Source organism: Aptenodytes patagonicus, chromosome 1, assembly GCF_965638725.1.
Source record: "Aptenodytes patagonicus chromosome 1, bAptPat1.pri.cur, whole genome shotgun sequence".
Taxonomy (NCBI): domain Eukaryota; kingdom Metazoa; phylum Chordata; class Aves; order Sphenisciformes; family Spheniscidae; genus Aptenodytes; species Aptenodytes patagonicus.
The window spans coordinates 171,494,172-171,508,384 of record NC_134949.1 but is presented as its reverse complement, the minus strand read 5'-3'; the positions used below and the strand labels follow the sequence as shown (position 1 = coordinate 171,508,384).

Sequence of the window (14,213 nt, the reverse complement as noted above, 5' to 3'; positions counted from 1 at the left end):
AGCGTGAGTACGCACACGGTGGGGAAGCTGAGCTGGACAAGGGCCAGGGCAGAAACACCAGCTCCTGGGGGGGCTTCTCACCCTGGAGTGAGGGTCCAGCTGCTCAGGGGAGCACCTTGGACAGGGCACAGTACCACCCAGTTCCCTTGCCCCCTCTCCTACCTGCACCCAGGTCCCTGCAGCTCCCCCCACTGCCAGCTCCCTCCTGCCTAGCCCTATTGAGACCCCTTTTCTTCCGTTTTCTGCAGGCCATGGCTGTCATTGTCTTCCTCATCCTAGCTGTGCTGGGCATTGTCCAGAACCCACTGCAGTTGGGTGACGAGCTGGATGTGGCCACACACAGGTTCGTGCAGCAGCATGCAGATGCTGCTGGAAGATGACTCAGCTGCTGCAGGATATAGAGCAGACCCAGGAGCAGAATGGGGTGGCTGGGGAAGTCCTGCTCCTTGCTTCCTTACAGCAATGGTGGTTCTGGGCCTCTGTTCTTGGGACAGGAGCCCTGGTCCTGCTCCTGTGGCTCTGCTGGAGTACCAGAAAAAGGAGCTGTAAGCCAAAAAGTAGCTGCAAGCAGGGCAGCCCCGGAAGTCAAGAGGAGGAGGGAAGAGGAAGAGGTTGAAGAAGACGACGACTCGGTGACACATGTAATCTAGGCAAATTTTTGGCCGATCGCATCCAGTGACCAGTGCCATACATGGCTGACACGTGCAAGTTGGTGGAGGATCTGGTAGATGAGCTTTTTAGTGCCTGCCAAAGATTTTCCAGGAGTAACTTCAAGCCACGGGCACAGCCAGCCATTGGGATGGGCTGTGTCTATGAAGGTTGGAGTGCCTGGGAGGACAATGTCCTCTACCACCTGCTCGTGCCCCTGCAGCCTCCCCCTGGGCATGCCTTCCACTTGGAGCTGGACACTGCAGAGGAGATGCTGACCAATGACACCTGCCTCCATTTGCAGCTACAGTGCATTTGCATGAGGGAGCAGCTGGTGGAGGACATATTATGCTTCCTCCACCACCATGAGGATGAGCTGAAAAGTCAAGACCCCAGCCTCCTCAACACTCTTTGTACCAACTCTTTGTTAAACATCAAGAAAACTGCCTGCTTGTTCCAGATGTTGGTGAAAGACACCTGGAAAGTTATTCTTCAGTCACACCTTTGCCAGCTGACAGTGCTGCCTACTACACGCTCCTTGCAAGCTCAGGCTAATGAACACCTCCCAGGAAACCCTGTCATTGAGATGATTTTTGGGGTGCAACTAGATGATTCAGACTCCTTCCTGAGCCTTGAGCAGGCAGAGGCCAGCTTTACCACCAGCATGGCGTGGCAGGAGATCTGTGATGTGGCTGAGATGCAGTTCATCACGCATGGTCAGCACAAATCTTCCACCCCTGAAGTGAGAACTTTCTATAACAAAAATGAATATATGAATACTTAAAAAGCAAATCATGTGCATAGTAGCTGAAATTAAAAATAAGAAAATAAAATTATCCTATTTAAAAAAAAAAATATCTTCAGTTATTCAGTTTCTAAAAAGAAACTTACCCTGTACTTCCACTATAATACATTAACGGAAACTAAAAATTAATTGAATATTTTAAATTAATTTTCCTATTAATATATACTTTGAGTAAATCTGTATGCCAGTTTCCTGTAAATATTCAGTTTCCCGTAAATATTCTAAGTCTCTGGGGAATTTCTTTAGAATAAATTGACTCTACTATGAATGTTGACACAATCTTAACTTTAGACTTTCATATTTTACGTGAGGCAAAGGTATCACTGAAGAAAAAACTTTTAATTATCTATTAAGTTTGTATAATATTAGGTAGTAGAAGCTTTCTTAGTTAAGCTGCCTTCCTTAACACACTCACTTTAGTAATTTACACAATGACCAACTGAACAATCATCATATTTAAAGGTCAACTTCCTTTAAAAAAACAATTTCACCCTTAAATTTACCAAACTTCAGAGATAGCACTTATTTTAAACAGTTTTCTGAGAACTGCATGATTTTGTTGTTGTTTTAGAGGAATACAAGTGTCTAATATATGGTAAACTGCAAAAAAAACCCTTAAAATATCCTGGATTTTCAATGGCATAGTCTAGAACCACAGAAAAAAATATTAAGTTATATGTCAGTCACACTTGTGACTAGGCAACCGCAGGATTCACTTAAGTCTGCACAGGAACAGGCACAGCATCTTGCTTATGAATTATGCATTTTTACCTATTCACCTTTATTTGAAACATTAAAATGCATTCTGAAGATGTCATACATGTCAAATCCATATGCAAAAACATATTTATACTTTCTAATTATAATTCAGAAAAAAATAAACTTTTTGGTACTTATTAAGGGAACAAAAACTTATCTGATTTTTTTTTTCTATTAATATTATTCTCCCAAGCTGATGGTTTAATTCCCACTGGCTGTGTTCTGATTCTTCAGATAACTAGTGAAAGACTGTCACTCTCCCTATCTTTCTACTATAATGTTATTTCACTGAAATTCTTTGTAAAGCTGAATTGAATTTAGATGACTCTTCACTTAGGTCCTGATCCAAAACCCATCAAAGTCAATGACTTTCTTTGGGAATCAAGTTCCAAAGATATTTTTTAAATAGTTTTGAGATAATGATAACCTGAATATATATATCTCAAAGAATTTCTATGTTCTGGGACTGTTTCTGAATTCAAGTTTAACGTAATATGAAGGCTGAGAAATCTCCAGACTGCAGCAAGGTTCATAGGCTATGCTTACTTGGAAGTTGGGAACCACAGGCTGTGAGAAGTTTTGGGAGTAAAATAGCTAGGGGTTCTTACAGTGATTAATGTTCCAGTGTTTCAAGTTGTTTTATGGTTTTACAATGGCTTATGCATTTCATGATAATGGGGGAGAGACACTGCACAACATGAGGCAAGACCGCAGGAGACTGTTAAAACACCTGAAGAGTTAAGGAGGAGTATCTAAATTTCTTTGTGGATCTCATGCATAGTATCTTACTCAGACCAATTGTATAAGAACTGAGTCCCATTTAATTCTGAGCTGGGGCTGTTTATCTCCAATGAAGGTAAGAAGCCATTTACTGATCCTGGACTTCAGGTAAGAGAACTTCAGCTTATTCAGAGAACTGGGATCCCAGGGGAGGAAGCTCTGAAGGCGTTAGTGGTCTATCCTGGGAACTGCTCTTTTCAACATCCTTATCAGTGAGCCAGAGGAGCGAATAGAGGGCTTGAGCATAAAGTTTGAAGATGACACTTAATAGGGGGACCATTTCATATGCTGGAGCAGCACCACCAAGGAGACAGAGCCAGGCTCTTCACAGTGGTACATGGTGGCAGGACCAGTGACAACGAGCATAAATTGAAACAAGAGAGGTTCAGAGTAGTTATAAGGATAAACCCTTACCCCATGAGGACAGTCAGGCAGGGAAGCAGGTTGCCCTGAGAGGTTGTGCAGACTCTATCCTTGGAGGTCAAGCCCTGGCCAACCTTATCCACTTGGAGCAGGAGGTTGGAGAAAAGCCTCCCCAGGTCTTTTCCAACGTTAATCATCTTGTGATTTTATGATTATTTCCTGGCTCTTTTAAGTTACCAGAATCAAATTTTGTTTTTGACAAGATGAACTTTCTGAAATTATTCTGGGGCAATTTTCTTTGGTAATACTTAGGAGCTTAGACCTGAATACAGATAGTCTATGTCAGGAACTGAGACTGTAGTATGATTCAATGCTCCTTTCAATCAGGGAGTATCTAAGAAAAACAAAAGGCACTGGTAGGTGTTTTAAAATTATGACATACGGTGGGTTTGTCTTCTACTTTCATTTCAGCTTTCATGTTTTATGATGGAAAAAAGAGGAAGCAGCTTCTTTTACATAAAGAAATTGCATCTCTGAATCATTTACCTTAGAAGTTCAAGACAAGACCTGAGGCTCAGCTTACAGGTTTGATCCTTCACTTCTCACATCCTACAGGAGTGCTTTAACTAGAAGGGTAGAGACAAAATGATGATTCTATTATTTTCCATTCCTTCAATTTCCTAGCTTCTGGGGAAGGTATACATTTTCTTTGTAGGGATCACTGGCATCTACAAATGAATGAAGAACACTGGAGTGAGAAACTAAGATTGAGGATTCCCTTTACATTAATTCCTTTCATCAGGCTGTAGTCAGATATCCTGCTGACTATCTTCTTTGTCTCTTTATGTCTTAATAGCTGTGTTACATGGATTATTGGATGTGTGGCTGAAATCCCATTCATGATGAGGGGTTTTCTACTTCCTAGGCTTGTGTACCGAACTGTCATGTTTTAAGATCAATTTGACACTGGAGAGACAATATGAACTTGGATACCAAAATGTTTCAATCACATATCTGTACAAAATGTAGTTAATTAAACAACTTCTTTGTACCATGGGAGAGACAGTGCAGTCCAGTAGAGAAGCTGAGCATCTCACACTAGTGGTTTCTCACACAACCTCCCTGTCCTGCAGGAGAGATGGAATGGAGTCAATGTAGCAGTCCTAGCTGTGGGGTGTGTGGTGCTGGAGCTAGGCAAGGGCTCTCCCAGGCATCTCTCTCTTCTGTCATCAAAGTTTCTCCTGTGTGACCCCAGATACCATCAGTGCTAGAATGGGGCAGAGAATACCTGACTCTTGACCAACCTCTTCAGTGTCACTTGGGACCTAACAACTGGCCATCACCATCGCTGGTACTTACAATCTTCCTGTCTGGGAGGTTCTTGGGAATTCACGATTTTTGTGGTGACTGACACATTTGCAGCTATCACAGTGGTTGGCAGGCTATTTATGCTAACTTACTCCTCTGTCCTTATAGTCAGCCTGCTCCCTTGACAGGTTTACACTGACTTCTATCTGTGTTTTTTCCATCATTCTAACTATCCCCACACAGCATTGGCCACCATCAGTGTAGACATACACTACGGGCTACTTTCCCTCTTCAGACACTTTTAAGGTTAATTGCACAGCTATGGTGTTTGTCCCCAGAGGACAATATCCTCAATGTTTTGCATGTGTTGTGGGGTACCACTCACCTCTAGGGTCTCTTAAATTAGGCCATAGTAAATGGTGGAATGATGTTTCTACCTGTGGGGTGATTGCTTCCAGTGTACTGGATTCCTTACCAGGTGAAAGCAAGCTGTGTTTACATTCCTCCATTGTGGGAATGGAGAAGGTGTTTGCTTTGTCCATGGTGGCATGCTGTCTAGCTTGCTTTGTTTCCAGTTCATACTGAATATAAAGCAAATCCAGGACAGCAACAGGCAAAGCTAGGGTCACTTCATTCAGGTCTTGCTTATTCATCATCAGCCACCACTCCCCATTTGGCTTTTTCACAGGCCATACCACACTACTGTAGGGGGCACTGGTTTGTGTTACAACTGTTTGCTCCTTGAGACCATGACTCAGTGCTAATTCTACCTCTGCAGCTCTCCTCTCCCAGCGTTTCAGGAACCACATTACCACTCCTTCCCCTCTTTGCAGTTTGTGCTCCCTCCCAGGTTGTGTGATGTCAGCAGGGTGCAGGAGCAGGGGTTGAGATATCATTGCAGCCACTCAGGCCCCACAGAAGCAGCTAGACTCCCCTATCCCACTCCCCCAGCCACATGCATTGGCCAGTCCCTCAGGTGGACCCATCTGCCCTCACCTCCCCTTGTTCTTTTTAATAACTGATGGGACTGCTTATCCCTGGAGAGGGAACAAGCCCCCCTCATCACTATTGGAGGAGGAGGAGGACTGTACATTCCCACCCTAGACCTCTGGTTCCCAGCTGGGAGCACTTAATTTTGTTTCCCAGATCACCCTTCTCTTCCTCCAGTTTCGGTACTTTTTTCCATGAAAAACCAGTGTATGAAAGAACAAGCCCACAACAAAGCTTCCCATCGGGGGACCAGGAGATTCTTATTTCTTATCCTGTTCTTACTTTATTGCCTAAACATTTTACCAAGTCTCATCCCTACACACTCACACTTTGGGATTTGGGGTTTATCAACAAACTTGAGCAATGCCTGTCACAAGGGCATCCCTTGCTGCACCAATGCCTTCTTGAGAGCAAGGTCCTGCTGCAATCTCAAGTCCCAGTCCCTAATACCTATCAGAACCCATATATCTGTGGTCTGAGTAATTGGTACCCCACTGCTGACAAAATTCACTATTGAATTAAACTAGATATAAGGAAGAAATTTTTTACGCTGAGGGTGGTGAAACACTGGCACAGGTTGCCCAGAGAGGTGGTGGATGCCCCATCCCTGGAAACCTTCAAGGTCAGGTTGGACGGGGCTCTGAGCAACCTGCTCTAGTTGAAGATGTCCCTGCTCATTGCAGGGGGGTTGGACTAGATGACCTTTAAAGGTCCCTTCCAAACCAAACTATTCTATGATTCTATGATAAATGACCTCTTTTCACCACAGGAGAGATGACACAGCCTGGGAGTAAGGTGAGGTTAGTCAGCATGGTAGTCCCAGCCATGCAGCGTTGGTTGCTGGGCTGTGGGGTCTTCTGCACATTTCTCTCAGGTGCTAGGATTGCCTACTCTGCATAGTTGTTGATCACCCTTCGGGTCCATATTATTACTATTATTATTTTTCTTAGGTAAAAGTGGCAATGGTTTCCTACATTTTATTGTCATAGCCTAGTGGGTGACACATTCACCTGGGATGTAAGTCTTAAACAGTCTTTAGTTCAAAAGACTTGAGCCTGCTTACCAAATGAACCGTCTGTAACTGAAAAGCTACAATACATTACTTTCCCCTGAGTATAGTTTGGATTCTTATTTGCTGAATTTGAAAAGTCCTTTCCCTATAACCTCTGGCTGACTGCAGCCTTTGAGACAACCTGGGGGGGGGGGGGGGAAGCCTTTTTCATTATGTTAAACTTTCACTACAGCTGTGAGAGTTATTATCTGCTTAATAATATTAACTGAACTACAACACTTTTAAAAATCATGGTGAATATTGCATTTTTCACACTTGCACATTCCTACTGCTGAAAGATTATTCAACTTCTTAGATACCAGGTCTTACAGTATTTATCAGTTAACATAAACTGTTAATATATACCAGTTAATATATATAAAGGTAGATCCAGAAATGGAAAATAAACCACCAAAATCAATGCCAGAATTAAAAGAACAGGAACAAGGTGGAGATAAAAGGAAAACACAATTATAAATATGAAACAAAAAACCTCCTCTGAATATGATTAGATTTGGTGAACTCTCAGATTATTACTATAAATATATTTCAATAATAAATATTTAATTAACATTGGTTATATTATATTGACTGATATATATATATTCTGTACTTACAGAAATATTCAAGATTTTCTTTCCTTTAAACTAGAAAATTTATTATTTTCAATCATTGGAAAAAAAGAAAGGACTATTTCCTCAGTTACTGAGCTGCAATAATCTTAATGGAGAAATCAATTAAGAATGTCTATTATTACAATTATAATGTCACCGTTAACAGTAATCATCAACTAAGTACTGTTGTAACTTGTTTCTAAATGTACTAACCAACTGTCCAGAAAAAGTCATATAAAAAGTTATCTAACCTGATCAAGTAATGAGGTCATGTAAAATTAATTTCATGTAATAAATATCTAAAAAATGCTATTAATCAAGTATATCCTAGCAACACAAAGGTTTAAAAATCCTTTACACCTAATAGTCCCAAAAGTAATTTTTTATTTCACTTCTGGAAGCATATCCTATACTCAGTTTTCAGTAGCTTATTTTTGGAATAATACTTAACCTACTTAATAAAAGCCATATAGTGACATGGTGTCATGGTTTAACCCCAGCCAGCAATTAAGAACCACACAGCCACTCACTCACTCCCCCCCGGTGGGATGGGGGAGAGAATCAGAAGGGTAAAAGTGAGACAACTCGTGGGTTGAGATAAAGACAGTTTAATAGGGAAAGCAAAAGCCACGCACACAAGCAAAGCAAAACAGGGAATTCATTCACTACTTCCCATCGTCAGGCAGGTGTTCAGCCATCTCCAGGAAAGCAGGGCTCCATCACGCGTAACGGTTACTTGGGAAGACAAACGCCATCACTCCAAACGTCCCCCCTTTCTTCATCTTCCCCCAGCTTTACATGCTGAGCATGACATCATATGGTGTGGAATATCCCTTTGGTCAGTTGGAGTCAGCTGTCCCAGCTGTGTCCCCTCCCAACTTGTGCACCCCCAGCCTACTCATTGGCAGTGTGGCGTGAAAAGCAGAAAAGGTCTTGACTCAGTGTAAGCACTGCTCAGCAATGAGTAAAACATCCCTGTATTATCAACACTGTTTCCAGCACAAATCCAAACCATAGCCCCACACTAGCTACTATGAAGAAAATTAACTCTACTCCAGCCAAAACCAGCACATTCTCTACCCCTTATTCCATACCATTTGCATCACGCTCAGGTCCCACACTATCCAATACATCCTCATTAACCATGAGGCACACATGGGTAACACATTCCTTCAAAATAATCCACTTCAAGTTGATTAGATTAGTAATGAAGTGCAGTAAACCTGGATCAGATGCCTGACTGCTGAAGACCCTAAAGAAGTAATTTTATTGTTCTAAACCTCAATTTCCTCATTTCAAAGATGTTACTAATGATTTTAGTCATATTTAAAAACCAAACTAAATGCTCTCAAAAAATAAAAATATGTACAGTTTAATGTATATAGAAGTGAGATATTACTATCATCATCCAAAATAAGAGTAACAAATCAGACAACTTCATTCCTTAGTCAGAAACTAGGCTAATTGCTTTGTTGGTGAAAAAGGATGTTGCATGTATTAGCAAATTAAATGTGCTCTCTGGTATTCCTTATTCTTGGATTGTGTTTCACTTGTACAGTTGTTCTGAAATTTAATCATGATAATAACTCAATTGCTGGTAAACTTTTGGGTGACAGCAGGTCACCTAGAAAGAACTGGAAATTTTGAATTCAGCAACTGATTGGTTAAATCAAGATTAAAAGAGAAACAAAGAAGGACTGCTGGAATAAGTAAACTGAAGCTTAAAAATATTGCTTACAAAATAAATGTATTTACTTCCTGGAATAAATTAACATATTCTTACACATATGATACTTTGGCTTAGCCAATGTATTTTAATTTTGTTGTATAAGATTAATATCTATCTTACTTTTACCCTGGATATTGTTTTACTCTGGATGCTGTTTTGAAACCTGTGAAAAATGCCTACAGCACATTAAACCAATTAGAGGACTGCCCTGGCTGGTTAGGTGAATTTTACTCTGTTTCACAGCTGAGACTTTATCTAGGATGCTAATGGTTACAGAGAAACAAACTTGATTTATAATCCCTAACTAAATCTCTCTCTGACCTCAAGTGTACTAGTTAATTAAGAGCAATGCAAGTGCAAATCATTCACATTCTAACTTATATAAATCATGTACAGAATAAAGAAAATAATAATTATATAAAATTACAGTACTCAATATACTTTTGGATTCTTAAATATGAATTGAAAGTAAGTGAAAGATGTGACATTTTAGAAAAGTGAAGCTTCCAAAGGACTGGTAGAATGGCCGCCTTTCCTTTTTCTATAAGTGTACATGACATCATTCAAGTTACACCATTCTTGCAATGCATTCAGAAGACTAATAACATGTAAAACAGGAAATATATGCAAAAGCAAAATTAACACCTTTTGAAATTTCAACCATTATACTAAAAATGAATGGCATAGTAGCTCTGTTTTGAGCTACTATGATTGACATAGAGATGTCTCTATACGTAGTAGAGTTTTAAGGAAAGGAACTTATTTAAGCTGAATTTTCTGTGGTCCTGAAAATACTCGGTGAATTTACAGGTGGATATATATATGTACCTATCAATAGTTTCACATGACATTCAGTTTCTAGGCATGGGATTCTGAAGCACACATGCACTGTTGGGCCCATCCATTCTACTACAACGTTAAAGTTTTTTACAAAACAAACAAGCAAAGCAGAGTTTACAAATAGTGCAAATATTATTTTAAAATAAAGTTTCCAATTAAAAGTCCAAAAGTTTCCCACTAGAGAAAACTTTCACAAGTTTGGGAGCTCCCTACATTCTGAATAACAGCAGCTTTTGCTCTGGACAACATAACTGTTTCGGCTGTTTGTAGTGAATACTATTATTAAAGTTTAGGACAAAGACAGGTTATTTCTCCTAAATTCAGGCCATTGTCTGCCCTTTATACATATAGATAAAAGGAAAGTATTCAGTGATGAATTGCATATTTGACTTTACTTTCTATGCCTTTAATACCATCTCTTCCTTGTTACTTCAGTTCAGACTGTAATTCTGTTACCTGGAAAACAGGCTAATCTGATGATTTATGTCAAATCCTTGTCCTACAAGAATGAAAAGACTGCTGATAAAATGAAATAGTAGACAAGTTTCATGATGCATTGTTACCTTTTTCCCTATAGCTTCTGACATTTTTTTCCTTCTTTTCCTTCAAATTACAAAAAAATTTCTTTGTAATGAAATATATTTTTGCTACCTAATTATCAGTACAGATTTAGTTGGTCTTTTTTTTTTTTTTATTTTAATTTTGTATGACTTCACATAAGATATGTTTTTACTCCAATGAATAAAACCATGAAAGCATCAAACAAAGATCAATTTCAACCTAGTTAAAACAGAATTATATACTTGATCAAAAATTAAGTCAGTTAGATGAGACTGAATGAAATCCAACATGCATTTAACAAAGATAGATCATGACCGATTTACCTGATAAATTCTTTAACAGGATAATTGATTTTTTACAGTAAGAAAATACACATGATCTAATTTTCCTAGACATCAGTAAAGACCTTGGTACAGTGCCACATTACTTGGAAAGCAATAGATAGTAGAGATTTGTCAAGCGAAAAAGGAATTGTTCGAAAAGAAAGATACAATTGATAATGATGAAAGGGGACCACCAGTTTATTTGTGTAGGAAGAAGTCCCTCAGCAGTCTTATTTAATATTTCCAATTAATTTTTCATCAATGCTTTCTACTAAAGTAATAGTGGGAAAGTTAATAAAATTTGCTGACAGAAAATACGGAAGCAATAATACTTTGGATGACTGGAATACTATGTAGATGATGTTGAGAACCTAATTTATAAAATGGGATTGCATTTCTTATCCAAAAATGTAGCTCATACATTTTGGCATCATAAGTCTTTCTGGTACAATATGGGGCCTTTTCAATTAGGAAAGACACTTAAAAGAAAATACCTATGTGTATAAATCATTCAGAAGATGCCTATAGTTAACAGTATGACAAGGTTGGGAAAACAGCAAAGATAACCTTAAAATGTATTGGGTAAGAAATCTACAGTGAACACAGGTTTGGCCATCTACCTAGTAAACTCTATTGGTCGATTCACAAATGAATAGAAAATTGCTATATTCTTGGAAATCACTGAGCACTTCTGTTCCAAGAAAATTTGTAAAAAATAAGTTCCCTCCAAGAAGCACTGAACTCTTACCAAGAGCCATGTATGTGCATAATGTGCAATAACTTTTATCCTTTGCATCACCTAACAGATAACATGTGCATCACTGAACATTTTTGATTAAGAAGCATTTATGAAAAATAATTATGTTCCGAGGCTTTATGAAAGTGACAGTATCTATACCATATCTAAGGCCTCACTGAGATTTGCAATCAAGTAGTATTAACAGGACTTGTTTGTTTTTTTTTTAATTTAATGATTGAATTTAACACAATTGCTTTTCAATGGATTGTTGCATTTTCCGTAATTGTTTGTTACAATAATCACAATATTTTTTCAGAGGAACTTTAAGGAACACTTGTTTTCCTTTAGAGACTATTTTTACGTCCTCCGGTTGAAAAGTCCCGCCATTTAGCATAACTACAGTTTACATACAAATGAAATTTCTCCTTTGATTAATTGAATAATAATTATAGAGTAGGACACAAAATACTTCATTATCATTATCAATTGGAACATCATGGAAAGTGAACTTCTATTCTTCAATCTTTCAACTCTGATTTCTTTTTCTCTATAGCTTTTCCTATTCTTGATAACTCCTTATTATATTAAACACTTTGATTTCCTCCATTATAGACCATGTTAAAATATATTATTATTTTATAGAATATTATTAGATTATAGAATATATTTTATATTCTAAATATAAATACATTTTGTATATGTAAATATATTTACAGATATATTATATTTTTATACCTCTAAATATCCTGTTCCCTTGTGACAGGGGAAGATTTTTCTTTTCCCAAGGCATTACCATCTGTGACTTCTCCCGTCTTCTTTGTAGTGTGAAAATCTTCAGAAGTCAGTTGATATGTCTGTTTTGACCCATTAAAATTCATCACGTAGAGTAATTGCTTCTGTAGCTAAATTCCAAGCTCCCTTCCTCAGGCATCCCTTTCAATTTTCTCTTTAGTCTTCATCTTCCCAGTTTATTTTACCCTGTAATACTACTAGCATTACCTGGAGCTAGAAAAATCAGAGATTCTTGATCTGTGATTAAATGTGAATTTTTGGTATTATTTAATATAAAGTTGATTTCTTTTCAATTTTTGTATTCACATATGAATAAGTGAGATTTGATTGTAGGTAATATACATTTATGAGAGACAGGACAACAATAAAATCTGTCCTGTATTGCTTGTAAATAAAATTATAGGAGGGCTCATTTCAGACTGTTTATTTGTACATTTTGTCACAACTTGGACCTGAAAGGCATTTAATGTGGAGCCAGGAGCCTATTTGTGTTGGAGTTCCTTGAGTTGCCAGTAACGTTTCTGAGCTGAAACTTCCTGTGAACTGAGTTTGGCTGGATTCTTTGATTTTTAATGATTTCTTAGATTTTTAATGACTGTTTCACTAGAAAACTGAACCATGGTTGTTCTAAGCTGAAAAACAAATGTTGGTTTAGTGTCAGGTCCGGAACGTGCTCCCCGCCTCTTTGGAGTTGACCTGCTTGCACTCAAGGCCAGTGGTGTGACGCAGCGCAGTGGTGCAACCTTGACTCAGACTGCTGTGTGAGAAAGAGCTGGAGAAAGACTCTTTGGGGTGGCCCTGCTTCGCTCCACTTCATCTGTGGCTCTCTCCCTTGTCGCAGAGCTATGTCGCAGCCCTGCCCCTGCCTAGCCACGTCCCTGTTGATACCAGCCCTGATCCCCTCTTGCTGATTTGACTTCCGATGTGAGCAGTCATACAGGCGGACTGGTTAGAAGGGGAAAATTACTGAGCAGAAGAAAAATACTGCTGAAAAATACTGACAGACTATTGCTCAGGGTGGTGGGCCCTTGTTGGGGATGCCCCTGCCCTGCCAGCCTGGCTGGCACTCCCTGCTCCTAGGGCCCCTTTCCGTACAGGACAGCCTGGTCTTGCTGCTCCTAGACCATTTACTTTGGTTGTATTTGGTTAGGAATTGTTCTCATGTTAAATTAACATTGCAGTGGGAAGGATGAAATAATGCAGTTTAAGAATTTATCATTGCCTTCAAGGCAGATGGATGCAAATGAATCCAGTATCCTCAAAAAAAAAAAAAAAAAAAAGAAACTTTCCTGTAAGAATATTCTTTTTTATTATTATTATTATTATTTTGCATGTGGTTTGATGATAACTGCAATTAAATAAATACATTCACAGTGTGTTACTTAAAAGTAGTTAATAAGCAGTTAATAAAAAAATAATTTCATTAAATTACTTTTCAAGATCAACAACCATTAAATGAATAGCATTGAGTCAACTGCAGCTAATTGTAGTTAACTTCTATGAGAGGTACAGGACTCTTCTTCCAATATATCAGATAAAGCCACTGTTTTTTGTCTTAAATTTTGTTTCACTAGTTTTTAATTTACATTTCATTGATCATTTCTTATTAAATGAAGAATTTTTATTATACTGAAATTGAAATGGTAGATAATAAACTCTCCTCTATCAGTTAAGTGCAAACAATCTGATCTATGCTTTTGTCATACCACAACTTAATTACTAGGCTAAAGGTTTCCGCTAGCTGGCAGGTTTAATAGTGTATGTCCTGCCAGCTCTCATTTGTCAGCACACTATGCCTGTATTTTTCGGCTCTGTAAAGTGATTTTTTTTTTTTTTTATTAGAATATGCTGCCAAAAAATGTTACAACTTCCTAATCCTGATTTTCCAAAGCAAAATAACTTCCTTGTAAA

The 14,213-nt window shown here is 38.5% G+C and overlaps 1 protein-coding gene across 1 annotated transcript in view; it reads left to right on the top strand.

The window, feature by feature from the left end:
• The window catches only part of LOC143160171 (nucleolar complex protein 2 homolog), a 124,888-nt gene that overhangs the window by 36,111 nt on the left and 74,564 nt on the right, over positions 1-14,213 (top strand). Inside the window, exons 4-6 of the mRNA XM_076337750.1 lie at positions 249-343; positions 461-641; positions 1,109-1,364. Coding sequence (XP_076193865.1) covers positions 249-343; positions 461-641; positions 1,109-1,364 — 532 coding nt within the window. The remainder of the gene's footprint in view (positions 1-248; positions 344-460; positions 642-1,108; positions 1,365-14,213) is intronic.